This window comes from Tachysurus vachellii, chromosome 15 (genome assembly GCF_030014155.1).
Source record: "Tachysurus vachellii isolate PV-2020 chromosome 15, HZAU_Pvac_v1, whole genome shotgun sequence".
Lineage (NCBI taxonomy): Eukaryota > Metazoa > Chordata > Actinopteri > Siluriformes > Bagridae > Tachysurus > Tachysurus vachellii.
Genome location: NC_083474.1, coordinates 10307018 through 10323108, shown reverse-complemented (window position 1 = coordinate 10323108; position 16091 = coordinate 10307018). Strand labels below are relative to the sequence as shown.

The 16091-nt window shown below is 39.4% G+C and overlaps 1 protein-coding gene across 1 annotated transcript in view; it reads left to right on the top strand.

The window, feature by feature from the left end:
* mettl16 (methyltransferase 16, N6-methyladenosine) overlaps nt 1-16091 on the top strand; it is a 33678-nt gene that overhangs the window by 16750 nt on the left and 837 nt on the right. Inside the window, exons 3-9 of the mRNA XM_060888474.1 lie at nt 475-662; nt 3379-3519; nt 3615-3727; nt 3955-4097; nt 8679-8748; nt 11489-11578; nt 15811-15984. Of these exons, the coding sequence (XP_060744457.1) occupies nt 475-662; nt 3379-3519; nt 3615-3727; nt 3955-4097; nt 8679-8748; nt 11489-11578; nt 15811-15984 (919 nt within the window). The remainder of the gene's footprint in view (nt 1-474; nt 663-3378; nt 3520-3614; nt 3728-3954; nt 4098-8678; nt 8749-11488; nt 11579-15810; nt 15985-16091) is intronic.

The window sequence follows — 16091 nt, the reverse complement described above, 5'->3', positions numbered from 1 at the left end:
TGACACGAAGAAAGAATTCATATAATAGGGGCATGTTGGTTAAGAAAATGTTTCATGCTAAGGATTTGTTTAACAGATACTTATATATTTTCGAAACATATTAAATAGTAGTGTACATAATTGTGCATCATGTGCATAATTTATATACCATAAAAAAAGGGAATTAATTATCTTATACATAGCCCCTTATGGATTGCTTGTTTGTTTGTTGGTAAATTTCAATAGAGAAATTAATTCTAAGAACCACAATGGAAGTACATTAAAAGCTTATTGTTTTAAATGATGAGAGAAACTGATCTTTGATCAACACTGATCATGAGAAAAACTGATCTCTCTCTCTCTCTCTTCCCTTCTTTCCTCTCTCTCTCTCTCTCTCTCTCTCTCTCTCTCTCTCTCTCTCTCTCTCTCTCTCTCTCTCTCTCTCTCTCTCTCTCGCTCCTCCATTTTCTTTTCACACTCCTCACTGTCCTGCAGGCTGAATTTTAAAGACCCTGAGGCGGTGCGTGCTCTCACATGCACACTGCTAAAGGAAGACTTTGGCCTGAGTATTGAGATTCCTTTGGAGCGGCTCATCCCCACCGTCCCTCTGCGCCTCAACTACATCCACTGGGTGGAGGATCTGACCGGAGGGCAGGGCAGTCCACGCAGGGGCATCGATATCGGTACCCACAGTTCTTTAACACAGTAGCACATCCCGGTTCTCTGCTCTCAGCAGCACACAAGGCTTTACACACAGTTGCCTGTTTTCTGATCATTATGCAGGTGAGGTGACTGGTGGCACATTCCCACGACACTCTGAACAGTGAAAGTGTAGTTTTGAAGCTAGTTCTGGGCAGAGATTTAAGCCGTAATGCCATCATCGTCTTTTTGGCTTAGAGGTTAAAGTCGATTGGCAGAACGGAAGCATGTTATCAATAAAAACAAGTGCGTTCTTTAATATTTGTCTTTTTTTTTAAGTTAGTTTCTTTTAAACTAACTTTATTTTAATGCTGGAAGATTGCTAACATTAGCCTATTAACTAGGTTTGCTAGGATAACTAATGTTTTGTTTGAACACGTAGCCAAGGAAGCTAGCAGGCTAGACTAATTATTTATTCTATTGTTTAAACATGTCATTGTGGTCTATATTAAAACTAACACACATTGATTTAACTATTAATTTTGTTTTCAACTAGCCAAAAAAGCTGGCTTCCATTGGGCTATATATGATTATGATTGAAGCAGTAGACAAGGTAGCTAAGATTAAATAAGTTGTTGTAGTGTGTAAAGCGGTAGCTAAGACTACTAACAAGCTAGCTACATTCAGAAATCTGAGAGACATATATTGTGGAAATCAGTAGCCAGAGTTGTTGCAAATATAGCTAATTATATCCAAATATAGCTAATTATATCCAAATATAGCTAATTATATCCAAATATAGCTAATTATATCCAAATATGGCTAATTATATCCAAGATCACAAGAAAGCTGGCTAACTTCATGTAATGTAATTTCTCTAGCAAGCTAGCTAACATTAAGCTAATATGTCACAGGGCTCTCAAGTTTTGAAGACAGGCAGGAGTGACATTTTCAACCACCACCACCACCACCCCCCAAAAAAAACTGTTTCACCAGGATCGCTGACCACATTTTAACCAAATACAAAGTATTTGTTCAATTTCCATTTATTAATATGTGTGTGTGTGTGTGTGTGTAAGAGAGAGAGAGTTTATGACTGGTGTTGTTTATTGTAAGTGTTTGTTGCCTTTTTGGACTCCTTTAGCATTTGTAATGTTGCTCCCATATAAAACAGTTCGGCTCAAGCCCAGACATTTTTAGGGTCATGATTGAGGACAATGTCCCGTCCAGAGACAAGCTGTTTCGTGTTGAGGTTTTGTTCAAACCGACCATCGAAAATGCCCTCGCTAATGAATGTTTTTTTTATTGGTTGTTGCGTTAAATCTTACCCATATACAATAGTGCTATTTTCTGATTGGCTATTGTGTAGCCTCTTTATTTTGATTGGCTGATAAGTGTCAGGCTTGATTAAGAGCTCCAGGTGACGCGCTTGATTCCTTCCTCGGTTCCACAGAGACAGCGGTGCAGACAAATACATTTTGGGCGCTGCGGCTTATTAAATATATGATAAATAGTACGTTTTCCTGCGTGACAAATACAATGTGTGGCGGGAGAGCGTGACAAAAGGCCGAAATGAGTGACTGTCACTCAATGCGTGACACTTGACAGCCATGTTTCATGCAAGACAGTAGTCAATATTGCTAGCTTGTATTAGCACTTGTGTTTGTGGGTCAGTGGGCATTGAGTAAATAAACTCTGCCCTAAAATACTGGAGCAATGGACAAGCTCTTACTCGCTTTGTTCTAAAGTCATTACCATGCAAGTCACAGGAGCATTTATTCGAATTCTGACTTGTCATAAAGGAAACAGATGGAGAGAGACAGAGCAGTGTGTCGCATGCTGTGTGTAAAGCCCTGGTTCTCACACTGTGCCAGTGGTGCCAGTAGGTTTACTAATAGGCAGATGTCTGGTGGTGATTTCTAGACAAGATAAAGCTCCTCCAAATCTTTCCCCTCCCTCCCTCGCTCAAAGGATCTTTGGTCACTAGGATGTCCTTGTCACTGCTCTGCTTTTGTGTGTTCTTTGTTTCTAAGGGAAGTAGAAGAAATCCTTACACAGCTGTCCATCTGTTTATTGTTCCTTTCCCAGTTTCTCAGTGAGTGTTATTAAATTGAGGCGATGTTATTGAGTTATTTGTCTCTATGTGGTTTTACTGTCCCAAACATGATGAATTGGCCTGATGTAACTGTTTAACTCAGGCTTCAGAAGCCTTTTTGTCTGTCAGGCATCCTGAGAGTAGCAGACGTGGGACGGTAAATAATGGATGAACAGAGGTGACCTGCTGCACATTATTGCATTAGAGACCTGATCTGTCATTTCGGTGGGGCATCTGTCAGTTCAGGTCAACGTGTTAACAGACTTCCTTGTGCTAACTGACTTGTGCATGACTCATGTATTATAACTCCTTTTAGATCTTTTTTTTTTTTTTTTTTTTTTTTTTAAACAATTAAATTTTCTGTATTTTTGTTTGCAATTTGTTTCATCCATAGTGTTTTAACCTTTTTTTTTATTTTCCTCTTCATTAAAATAATGTACGAGTATACCGAAGACAGTATGTATCAGTGAAATTGAGCTACTTGGTGATTCATCAATAATGGGGTTCCAGTACATTATGTTCTTCTTCAATTGCAATCGTGTGTGTAATGAAATATTATTGAGATGGCAGACTTGGGTTGGAACCGCATGTAAGTGCTTTGTCTTCTTTGTGTGTGTGTGTGTGTGTGGATGCATTTGAATGTGTGTGTGTCTGTGTGCTTGCAGGTACGGGGGCCTCCTGTATCTACCCCCTATTGGGAGCCTCAATGAATGGCTGGTACTTTCTTGCAACAGAGGTGGATGACATCTGTTATACTTACGCTAAGAAAAATGTTGAACAAAACAACATGGCAGACCTGATAAAAGGTTTGAGTCTGTACATTCACCGATCAGGAATTCGTATTGTTTTTGATATGAGCTTGTGTAAGATTTGAGCTTGTGTGCCTTTGTGTGTGTTGCAGTGGTGAAGGTGCCCCAAAAGACCTTGCTAATGGATGCCTTGAAGGAGGAGTCGATAGTGTACGATTTCTGCATGTGCAATCCTCCTTTCTTTGCTAACCACTTAGAGGCAAAGGTAACAACAGTGTTTTCTCCATCTCAGACTTGAACATAAGCCAATTTTCTTTAACAATAGAAGCTGTGTACATTGAATTTATATTAATTTACATGAATATAATGAATTTCTCCAGTTCTATCAGACTAATACAAGCATCTGTTTAATACAAGTATAATTCATGGTCTGATTCAGCTGATGAGAATGGCTGTTTAAATGTGTTGGATTGGTTTCATTTACTCCATCAGGGCGTCAACTCGAGGAACTCGCACAGACCCCCTCCCAGCTCCGTCAACACGGGAGGCGTGACCGAAATCATGGCTGAGGGAGGGGAGCTGGAGTTTGTGAAAAGGATTATCCAAGACAGTGTACAGCTTAAGACGAGGCTCAGGTTTGACGCACACGTCCAAATACACACAATCACATATATAGTGACACGCGTTTAGTACGGTTCATGCACGTAATGTGTAATTTATGCATACCATGGTGGAGCTTTGTGGGGTGGTGTCTAATAATTGACTAATTGAGTATCTTGAATTTGCTAATTGTTTGTATCACCTCTCTCAAAACTGTGTGATAATGAGACACTACAAACTTGTGAACATACAGCCCAGGGTGCCAATACTTTACGCTTAGTATTTAATAACAGACGAACCAAAAAAATGGAGAAAACAGTGAATACGCACTTTGCCGTATATCCTTAAAACATAACCCAAGATGTCTTAAAATGTTGTAAATTTCAGAATGCATAGAAATGATATGGTGTCATACGGCATGTATTTATTAGATTAGATTTATTAGATTTATTAGCCATATAGAGTTTTAGAATAGCAGATTTCACGTGGAATGTGTGTGCGTAAGAAATGTGAAAAGGGGCTAAATATCAGTGAGGGGGAAAACTTGCTGGAGAATAATAATCAATCATAATAATCATAATAAACACATTAGTAGATTATATGATAAACTCGTGATATTGCTCCAAAGCATTCAGAAATGAGTACAAAGAAACATTACAATGATGTATTAGAAAGGCTGAAAAGCAATTTGAGTACCAATCAATTGGCTGAACTATTTTTAGCTCCACTTGTATATCCTGCCTCAGATCACATGGTACAGAGCATAGGCACATGGATAGGTTTTGGGTGGATTGTGTACCACACTGTCTAACGGAAAAGTGGCATTAATGTTCAAATCCCACTGCCACTTGAGCAGGAGGTCTGAGGGAGTGAATCTGGCCATGTTTTAATTGTGATGTACTTGCCAAAGTCAAGTCATTTTAAACATGTCTAAACGTGTTCAGCAATGCTCAGTGGACGGCAATAGAAAAATAGTGTTTAGCTTCACGTGTTCCGGTGGAAAGAGGGCTGCAAAGATAGGAATAACTGTCTTATATTCAGAAAAACTAACGCTTGCATTTAATTTTCACTTAATCTTTTCCCCCTCGCACTGCATGTTATGGTGAGTTATTCCCAGCTCCTGCAGAGGTGCAGAGGGGAAGAAGCTGTCCTGATGACGGGGCACAGCAGATGGAGGCAGAGATGGAACTGTCATCCAGAGTTTGTTTAATTAATTGGCAGAAAAAGCAAACGATTACCCATGCAGCATCCGGCTTGTCCTATGGGAGCAGATGTGTGTGCATGGCAGCGCACATTAGAGCTGATTAACAAAGCCACACCTGGAAGCCCCAGGGGAGTGTGTGTGTGTGTGTGTGTGTGTGTGTGTGTGTGTGTGTGTGTGTGTGTGTGTGTGTGTGTGTGTGTGTGTGTGTGTGTGTGTGTGTGTGTGTGTGTGTGTGTGTGTGTGTGTGTGTGTGTGTGTGTGTGTGTGAGAGAAAGAGGACTGTACTGTAGGTTTTTCTGCTTTGTGATGCATTTCAGTAGTATGATGCCATGTAAATGGTTGCTTCCACAGACAGGTTCTTTCAGTTACCTTCTAATCGTTAATCTGCTGACTCTAGTCTGAATGATTACATACAAAATTGCAGATATGTGTTGTTGGTTTTTTTTGTGTGTCTTTTTGTATTGTGTATGCTTCTTTGCAAGTTAAATTGTTTTGCAATTGAAGGTAAAGGTAGTTTTGCCATTTCCTTTAACATTAATGAGATGATGTCAAATGTGAGACATATAAAATAAAATATAAAATGCATGCTATAAAAATAATAGTCATGGATGATCACAATCATGTAATTTACCTCTATGACTGTGACTATGACTATGACTATGACTATGACAAGTGTTTACATGCAAAAGGACTGTTTTGCTGCATTTACATGATTATACCCTGGAATGTAGATACTTAAATAAAGCACGGTATTAAAAAATGGTTGTTTCCAACTCAGTACATTTGAAAAATATTCAGTTTTGCTTAACATTGGTCTAAAAAGTGGTTTAGATCTTATTAAGAGTCCTGTAAATCATTTTGTGGTGTTGTCATGGTGATGAAATGACGGCGGCTCCAAGCACATAGGATTAGTTTCTTGGTTGTAGACCAGCAGCATTTTTGTGTGTGTGTTATCAGTGGGATCAGGTGGAACGGTTCCATAATAGACATCAGTACCAACACAGTGGTGTTGGAAAAGGGCAGGGGGGAGGGGGGTCTGTTTACTTTCTGTTAGAGACCCAGCCAGACACAGATTGCTGTTCCTCTTTAAATCCATAGATCTGCAATTAGACCCAGTCTCTTCTACCTTTCTCTCTCTCTCTCTCTCTCTCTCTCTCTCTCTCTCTCTCTCTCTCTCTCTCTCTCTCTCTCTCTCTCTCTCTCTCTCTCTCTCTCTCTCTCTCTCTCTCTCCCTCTCATTTTCTCTCTCTCTCACCCTCCCTCTCTCTCTCTCTCTCTCTCTCTCTCTCTCTCTCTCTCTCTCTCTCTCTCTCTCTCTCTCTCTCATTTTCTCTCTCTCTCACCCTCTCTCTCTCTCTCTCTCTCTCCCCCTCTCATTTTCTCTCTCTCTCACCCTCTCTCTCTCTCTCTCTCTCTCTCTCATTTTCTCTCTCTCTCACACTCTCTCTCTCACACACACACACACACACAATACAGATCTAATTTCACAAATTGCCAAGAGCTACTTATTATTGACATTTTAATTGCTTCCTCCTTAGAGTGAGTTAAAGGATGAGCATGTAGTAATTTTTTTCTTTTTGCCTGTTCAGTTTCATTATAATCTTCAATCAGTTTAGCCTTTTAGGTGCTGGTTGGTTTTCAACAGCATGAAGAACATCTGTGGATATTAAGATTGTTTAATATTTTATTGAGGAAAAAATGAAATGGATTCTGTAGGCCTGCAGGCTTCCCTGACTTGGGTATCCCCTGAGGAGTTGGGGGTTTGCCCTCAGTCAGAATTCAGCTAGACACCGTGCCAGCCTTGTTTCCCACTGCTACTCCCCTCTTAAACTGAAGGATGCTCTCTTTGATGGCAATTATTCGTATGGATTATTTGGTCCTCAAGGGCTTCAGTTGTTAAGCATTGTGTGTATTAGTCAGTTACACATAGATTTCCTTTCTGCTGTGTTTTTGTGTCCAGTGATGGCTGATAAAGCCTCAGATTTTACTGTGAAGTATAAGCATTGATTTTTTTTTTCCTTCCTCTGCTGTGTGACTTCAAAGTCCTGGGCCTGGTTGGGTAACGACGCAAGTTGTTTTCTCCAGTCCTCGCCCAGCTCTGATGTTTGAGTTGGGATCAAACACAGTGCCCAGCATGTCATACACAAACCCATAGCAAAAATCAGGTACTTTGAAGAAAGAATGTTGTTGCAGTTTAAGGAGAAAATGGGAACACCATTGTTTCATTTATTTCATTTAAGTGTTATTAATAATACATAGAATTATATGGCCATATGTTTTTGGACACCTGAACATCACACCCATATGTGCTTGGTGAACATCTCATCGTGGAAGACTTTCCACTAGATTTTGGATTGTGGCCGTAAGGATTTGTGTTCGTTCAGCTGAAAGAGCATTAGTGAGATCAGGTACTGTTGAAGGGTGAGAAGGCCTGGGGTGCAGTCTGTGTTCCAGGTCATCCCAAAGGTGTTCAGTGGGATTGAGGTCAATAGCCATGTGCAGTACTCTCCAGTTCTCATGCCATGGCATCATAACATCCAACTATGTGGCAACAGTTTGTGAGAAAACCACACATATGGGTGTGATGTTCACGTGTCCATATACCTATGGCCATATAATCATATTTAGTATGAATAACTCTTAAATAAAATAAACTGATTAATGGTGTATATAATATATTATATAATATAATATAATTACAATGGAGCAGCCAGGGTTTATTTTTGAAGAATTTCTTTTTTGTCACTTTTCTCATTAAGCTGATCATTCATTTGCTCATCTTCGTAAATTTGTTTATCCTGGTCAGGGTTATGGTAGGTCCGGAGCTGATTTCAGGAACACAGAGCATGAGGTGGGAATACAGGCTGGATGGGCAACAATGTCGTTACAGTGCACCGTCCACATCCCCACTTGTTCACACACAGAGGCAATTGAACGTAGCAGGTTTTTGGAGATGGGAAGAAACCCATATAGACACATGGAGTATGCTGCACAGACAGTAACCTGAGCTCAGGATGGAAGCTGGGATAGAAATGCGACTCTGCCCCTGTGTTAAATAATCATTAAAATGAAAATGAATTCAAATTCATAATGTATGAAGCACATCTTGCCCTAACAATCAGTACAATTGTTAAGAAAAGCTTTGACGTAAGAAGACATTTTATAATTTTGAATTAATTTTGTCATATTTTTCTATAAACCTGTGTATAGCTTTATTACTTAACGTTTACCATCAGAAGGGTGGATATAGTGTAAGCCCTTTGTATGCAACTTTGCATACATGTAACGATTTTAGCAGTGGGTTGAGTTTACGTTATATGTAAACAGTTCATTAGAAATCTACAATGGGAGTTGATTTGGATTAACAATTATCTGTGCATGTAAACACAGCCGCTGTCTTTGTCTTTTGCAGATGGTACAGCTGCATGCTGGGGAAAAAGTGTAGTCTGGCACCCTTAAAAGAGGAGCTAAGAAAACAAGGGGTGAGTCGTGCCACGTGTGTCCACATGTATACAAATGTGTGTATTGTTTTTCATTAATCTTCTCCTGATTGAATGAGTAAATGTGCGTCGCTGGAAGAATCTGCAGGTTAATTGATCTAAATCAGCTTTCCTCAAGTGGCCCTGAAAATGCCCCATGAAACAGAGCTATGATGGGCTGGATTTCATTAGTTCATTAGCAGGCATTAGCTGCCGTCCCCTCCCCCAAGAGCAAATAAGCCCCCGGCTCAGCTTTGTGTGAGAACAGGACTCTCTAATAGCTGTGACTGCAAGCTGTTCACCACGTTTACAGGTTATTAGGATGGTATCGGCCTTCTCTCCTCTCTTCATCTGGAGGTGTCAGAGTGCTGTCACCTCTCATCAGAGCGATGGTGCACTTGGCTGTGTTCCAGCACTCTAGCCTGATACCTCCAATCTGCCCCATAGCCAACTAATGGGTCTCTAATTAATATGCTAATGAGACTTTCTCTCCTTCACTTGCTCATTTCCGGTTCTTCTCCTTTTTGATTTTATCTTTTAGTTTATATGGCCATTTAGAGGTCGTTTAGTAGTCTAACTACATCCTGCTTTTATAATCTACTTTGTGTAGTGGTGTGAAGATGGTGTAAAATTAGAGAATAGAGTGTAGGATTATAGCAAGGCTGTCCCTATCCAGTTCTATATATACAGCAGTGATCCATGATTAACGTGTAGAAGTGCATCATTTCACACCTGGCCACAGACTCTCTTCAGGTGGAAAGGATTTAATTGATGATCTACAGACTCCCTAAGCGCTGCATGCAGCTGCTACTTTTAGTTCACTTGCTGTATGCAGCCAGTTATTAACTAGCAAGCTGCATTTAGGTCTCTTGTGTTTTAAATGACTGTTTGTTTGGAATTGTCTTATCAAGTAATTAATAAGTGAATTCCTAAAAAGTTTTAATATAGTTTTCCCATTTCCTGAATTCACATTTATCCATTTAAAATTAACTTTTCAGTACAGTGATGCCTCGAGATACGAGTTTAATTCGTTCCGTGACTTTGCTCGTATCTCAAATTGCTCGTATCTCAAAACAATTTTCCCAGTTTAAATGAATTGAAATCCCATTAATCCGTTCCAGCTCGCAAAATTCCACTCCAGTTGTTTTGTTTGTGTTTTGAATATGAAAAATGTACAGTACCTCTATATATAAATGACAAATATTGTATAAAAACATACAGTAATAAAAGTGTTAAAAAAATAAACTGGTTTTACTTTACGGAAGATGCGCACGGAGGTTGAGGGAGGAGTAAACAGGAGGAATTTTGTCTCGTACGTACACTTTCGCTTTCGTTCACTTACTCGCTACTGTACACTCTTAATGCTACTTTACACTTAAATGGAACTTAACTAAACTTCACTAAAATTAACGAACTTAAATCAAGCATCGCGTTAGTTCTGACAGGTCACGTTTTAATAAAAACCTGTCCGGTCGGCATATCAGATGCGGTGTAGTCGCACAAGTTCAAATTTTTTAACGCATCCAACGCAAAAAAACGGATCCGAAAATTACGGATCCGCAGATGGTCGGCACCTCACACAGCGACTTTGCGACTCTCCATAGGAAATGAATGACTTCCGGTTTATCGGCCGTTGTTTGTCATGTGCAGTGGAAAGACGGCTTTAACCGAGTGAGACGTGGGAAGCTGAGGCGGGGAAACAGAGCACACGTGGTTGTTGGGGATCTTTGTTTCGGCGGCGGCTCGGATGCTCGGATCTCAAAAACTTGCTCGTATCTCAAGCCAAAAATAAGGTCGAATCACAGCTCGTATCTCAAAAAATTCGTATGTCAGAGCACTCGTATCTCGAGGCATCACTGTACAGCAATTGCAAACCTGAAATGAATAATCCAAATTACAAATTTCATCCCACATTCTAATTATTTTTTGAAAACATTGTTTTGAGCTTTATCATAAGCATCTTCTGTAGTGTGTGTGTGTGTGTGGCCAGGCTAGTTATGATTGATCATAACATGGGATAAACTGTATTACATGAGGATATTTCTGCTGTTCATTTTATAGAAATTACCAAATGGCAATTTTTTTTCCAGCCACAGGATTGCACAATCCATAAACATGACTAAAATGATTGATTCCCATACAGAAGAATAGAGAGAAGCTTCAGTAATAATTACAGTACATTATACCAAATCTAATCCGGTCCAAATAGGGCTTTCAAACTGATCTAAACCAAAGCATCACTGAGTAAGAGAGGTGTTCATAATTTCACGTCCTGATTGCAACTCTAGTGAGCAGTAATCAGATTTCATAACTAGACCCATGTTGCAGTTAATTGCATGTTTCCTCAGTGCTGTCAGACACATTAGTGCTAATAATTGTGAGCAGATCACAATGTTTCTTCAGATGCGTTAGAACTCATTGCAGTTCATTTGTGATCAGTTCACCTGAGACACGTTAACAAGGTTAAAACTGTTAACAATGTTAAAAAGGTTTAAACCTTTTATTAAGCACAATCTGTGTAATAATATTGTAATACATATTGTTATATGCAATAACATATTAACAATAATATATTATAAGGATATTTTTATCACACGTTTTCCAGGCATTAAAAGACCCTGTTGGCTTTATGCTACGATTATTAGTAGGAGAGTTGTTTAAAATAAAATGCTTAATGTGTAAAGAATTCTTTCTGTGCTGCTGTTGATCACAGCTTCTGTTATCTCTTATTTTGTTCGAACAGGTCCTCAAAGTAACACACACTGAGTTCTGTCAGGGGCGCACCATGCGCTGGGCTTTGGCCTGGAGCTTCTATGAGGATGTTACCATGCCAGTAAGTTTCAGTTCCGTGCTCTACCTTCTGTGACTTGGAGGAAAAGGTCCTGCTGTGACCTACTGAGCTGCTTGGGTGTGTGTGTGTGTGTCTAGTTTCAGCTGAAGGAAAGCCACACTGGCAGAATATTCATGCAGCTCCAGATCGGTGACCGTGTTAATAATGCAAACCCGGTCCATTCCATTAGGCACACACTGACTGCTCCCTGCAGTCCAGCTCTCTTCCCCAGTCGTTGTAGCCTGGCAACGGTCTCCAGGGCAGCAGGGCTGTGTTGTATAGCCATGCTCTTGTAGCGAGAGGGAGTGATCGAGAGAATGAGAGAGAGAAGTGTAAGGCTTTGTGAAAGGGGCGGGCGGTGGAATGCTTCCAGTCTTTCCCAACTTCCCTGCATGCCTTTGTGGAGGGCACTTGAGCAGAAAGATTGGCCTACATTTCTGTCTGCATTCCACTCTCCTTATCACACCATGAGCCACTACACACACATCTGGGATTACTGAACACAGTGTTTTATTTAGACATGATTTGAATATTTTAATGAAAATGTATATTTGTGTGCATATATTCTTATTTATCTATCTATTTATTTGTCATGTCATATTAATCACTCTTAAGCCAGATGGCAATGTACTGTAAATAAGACGTACTAAATCCCCTCCCCATCTCTCTCTCTCTCTCTCTCTCTCTCTCTCTCTCTCTCTTTCTCTCACTCTCTAACACATGTACATACACAAAAAGCTTGTCCTGTATATATGTCTGCTAATCCGTTATCTCTGAGCCCAGCTCAGTCCCATTATAGAAACCAGATCAATCTGATTGACAGATTTGTCTCTAATACAGTTGTGAGATCATGAAAAGTGTGACAGGACCATGGACATGGAATATGATCCTCCTTTCACCGAGACGAAAGCGAGAAACTGTCTCTCGCACACCGAGAAAGAGGGAGGGAGAGAGGAACATGGGGAAGGAAGATGTGCTCTGCTATCTGCTCATCCAACACGTTGAGCTGTTAGAAACATTGATTTACAGCAAAGGCTTTGGCTGAAAGGAAAGAGGTCAGGATCGGGAGGCATTAGAGAAATAAGCGTTCCGGGAGGTTGAGAGCAATGACAGAATGGAGAAGCGTGTCAAAATTATTCCTGCTTTTAGGCTCTGAGTATAACCTCTGATCGCTCTGTCGCTCAGCCACATCTGTGTATGTTTAATAATTAATACGTTTAACCTTTTTGTCTGTGGAGGTGCCGCTATTGAGGATTCTATTTCAAGATCGGAATAGCAGCTATTTAAAGACTCTCCTGCTCTTTCTTCCTGCTCAGATGTGGACGTGTGTTTATATAACATAGAATAAAGAGAATGAAATTGAATAAAAGAGAGAAAAACATTAGTAAAATAATGAAACAGTATTGCAGCTGAAAATGTTTGTTTCAGTGTGGTCTCCTTAGCTGCCCATAATCGTGTGCAGTACACACACAGACCGACTGACTTGATCAATTTTATTGATTCTAATTCCTGTTTGTTTGTTTTTTAAAGCACTGAGCTTTATGTGGCCTAGAGTCCTGCAGACACAACAGGGTCGGATGCAATGAACCTCTTTGCTGTACAATTCAGTCAATAGAATATCATGTATTGTGTTGTATACAAGTCATTAGTCATTATTATTCACAGTTCCAGTGATTTTAACACAAGCCTGTTACATGTAACGTATGGAGTCATTTCTATTAAAATACAGAGCATTAGTGGAGTATTGTTAGATAAACTGATTCATACCTGTCAGTGTCGCTAAAGCCTTTGCATCCTCTGTGACCAACAGCCATAGAATGGCTCCCCCTGGTGCACTATAGGTGTGTGTTTTTAGATTTTGTACCAGGGGATACATAGACCAGTCAGTTCATATGTTCCCTGTTGGCTGCTATGGGAACATGGTCTTGTCTGTGCTGTGGAGAAAACAAGCAGATGATAAATAAAGAAGTCTGAATGTACTTTTGAAAATACCTCTCAGATTAAAATTTTATTCCTCACATACACAATCACACATATACTTTATCGTCATCATCATATAAACACAAACCATAAGAATAAATGGTGTGTTTATATTTATATACACACACACACACCAAGAATAGAACTTCAGTTATATTAAAATTGAAACGCTAAGAATATTATAGGTAAAGTGCAGCTGTGCCAAAAGTGTGTAACTGTAGTGCAATGTGTGTGTGTTTATGTATACATATTACATTCTCTTTGCCGTAATGGGCTGTTAACACTTCATACCGTTGCACCACATTGTTCAGTCCCATTCAGTAGGATTAGTAAGGTCAGCTTACTCAAATAATACATATGATATACAGCAGTCTATGAGATTCTCCTGTTTCCTGTTCTGATTGAATTTTAAGGCCATGCTGTGTGTGAAGGCATGCCAAACCAATGAAATACTTCCCTTGTCTACTTGTACGTTTGTAATTGTTCAGTGAGTGTCATGAATCGTTGAGGGGAAGCTTACAGCAAGACCACTGGGTCACTGTCTATTTTAAAGGAGCAGTTTGTAACCTTTAGCACCTGCTACTGCTTGTGGGCTGAATTGCAAAGAAATCATTTATGACACTTTCCATATCTTCCAACCAAACCCATCTTCTCTCTTGAGACTGCGTTTGCGTTTGAAGAAACTAAGCCCACGCTAACTGTATGTTAGTATAAGATTTTTAAATATCACGTATCACCAATTTACATCAGGGGTTTGTCGAGTATAAAAGCAAGATTTTGGAGCAAATTCTTCTGGAGTCAGCCAGATGAAGTAAGATGCTGATCATGTGACACAGTGGAGGCATCTTGTGAAAGAAAGCAGTAGCATGATGGTATGATTATAGGTGTCCTTTATTTTCTAAATGTCGGTGTAATTTTCTGCTTTGCTGTAAATGTTTGCACTTTTATCTCAGATGATTCTTTCTTTCATAACTGCAAATGTTCTGCTTGAGAAAAGATTAATGCCCATGATGCATGCTCCTCTGTCAAGCTAAGTTACTGTGACTCGTTCTGTTTTTCACTCTTGCCAAATGTCTCTCACCTCCTCTGCTCTTCTGTTCAGTACAATCTGTTAATGTGACCTGAAAGGTCTGAGAAAAGCATCTCGCTTTGTTCTTTTAATCATATTTTAACATAGCTTGTTTCGCTACTGTTTTTAAGCAAATGTCTGTCCCAAATTTGTTGTGTGTGAGTGTGAGCGCATTATCTTCTTTGTAGAAACATGAGCTTAGGCTCAAGGCTTAGGAGGGTCACATTGCTGCTTGTGTCCTGACCTCATTATTCAGAGATTCATAAATATGATTGTTTTGTATTAAAGCTAAAGATCTATATAATTGCAATGAACAAATTGTGTGATTGTGATGAAAGGAGCCTGCAAATTTATATATTTTGTTTATCTTTTTTGACATAAAAATACATTGTTATATTCAGTTAATTTTATATCCTGAACTAGATACATGCAGCTTATCATTGACTATAAAGTCCCCTCGTTTACTGTCCATATATAAATGCATATGTGTGTTTGTGTGTGTTTTATATATAATAGTTAATAGTAATAGATTCATTATAATGGTCATTGTCATAACTGTGAGGTGTTATGTATGACATGGAAAGGAGTTTTGTTATATATTTATATGTACTGACCTCTCGAATAATGTCTAGCACAGACATCCTTTGTCACGTCCCTATGTGTCAGACACTTGACATATGGCATACACACATCTCAGACAGTGATGGTATATTTACTCCACTGTAAGCCAAGGTCAGGCTCAGGAGGAGCAGCCACACCTTTAAATCCTCAATTGTGCATTGCTGCCCTCTGCTGGAGTTCTCATTCTCAGATCATAGTGATGTCAGATTCATTCAGTTGTTCAATGCTTAAAGTTTTCAGTCTGCAAATGCATTTTATATTGCCGTAGAGCAAATGCAGTCTGCAGACATTTATATCACATTAAACACAGATATGAAAAGTTGTCACTTTCTCAAACAAACAGGCTGGGTCATAATTTTGTTATGGTTCTAGTTCAGATTTGTTTTTAGATATTTAACAGTTTTCTTGAAAATGGATAAATAACTTATTAGAAAATAAGTTTACTTCTAATCACCTACATTTATTAAAACTGAATTTTTAAATGAATTAAGGCGATTTTTGGTATTTTTAGAGACTAAAACAGATTTGGATAACAGATTTCTGTCACACTTTGTCTGTGTTCCAGTCTCCGCCAAACAAGAAGCGTAAGCTGGAGAAGGCACGTAAGCCTCTGACCTTCACCATAGTAGAAGCCACTGCAGCAGAACTGCACTCTCAGGCACTCGGCGTCGGCCAGAAACACTCCAGCCATGTGGAGAGCGTCACCTACTGGTTGGAGAGTGTTCTAACAGACCTGAAGGTAAACACACACATTTTTTACTTTATTTTATCATGTACAATAATATTTTAATTATTAGCCCCATAGAGCTTTCTATAACAGACCTTAACAAAACTAGGTATGGATTA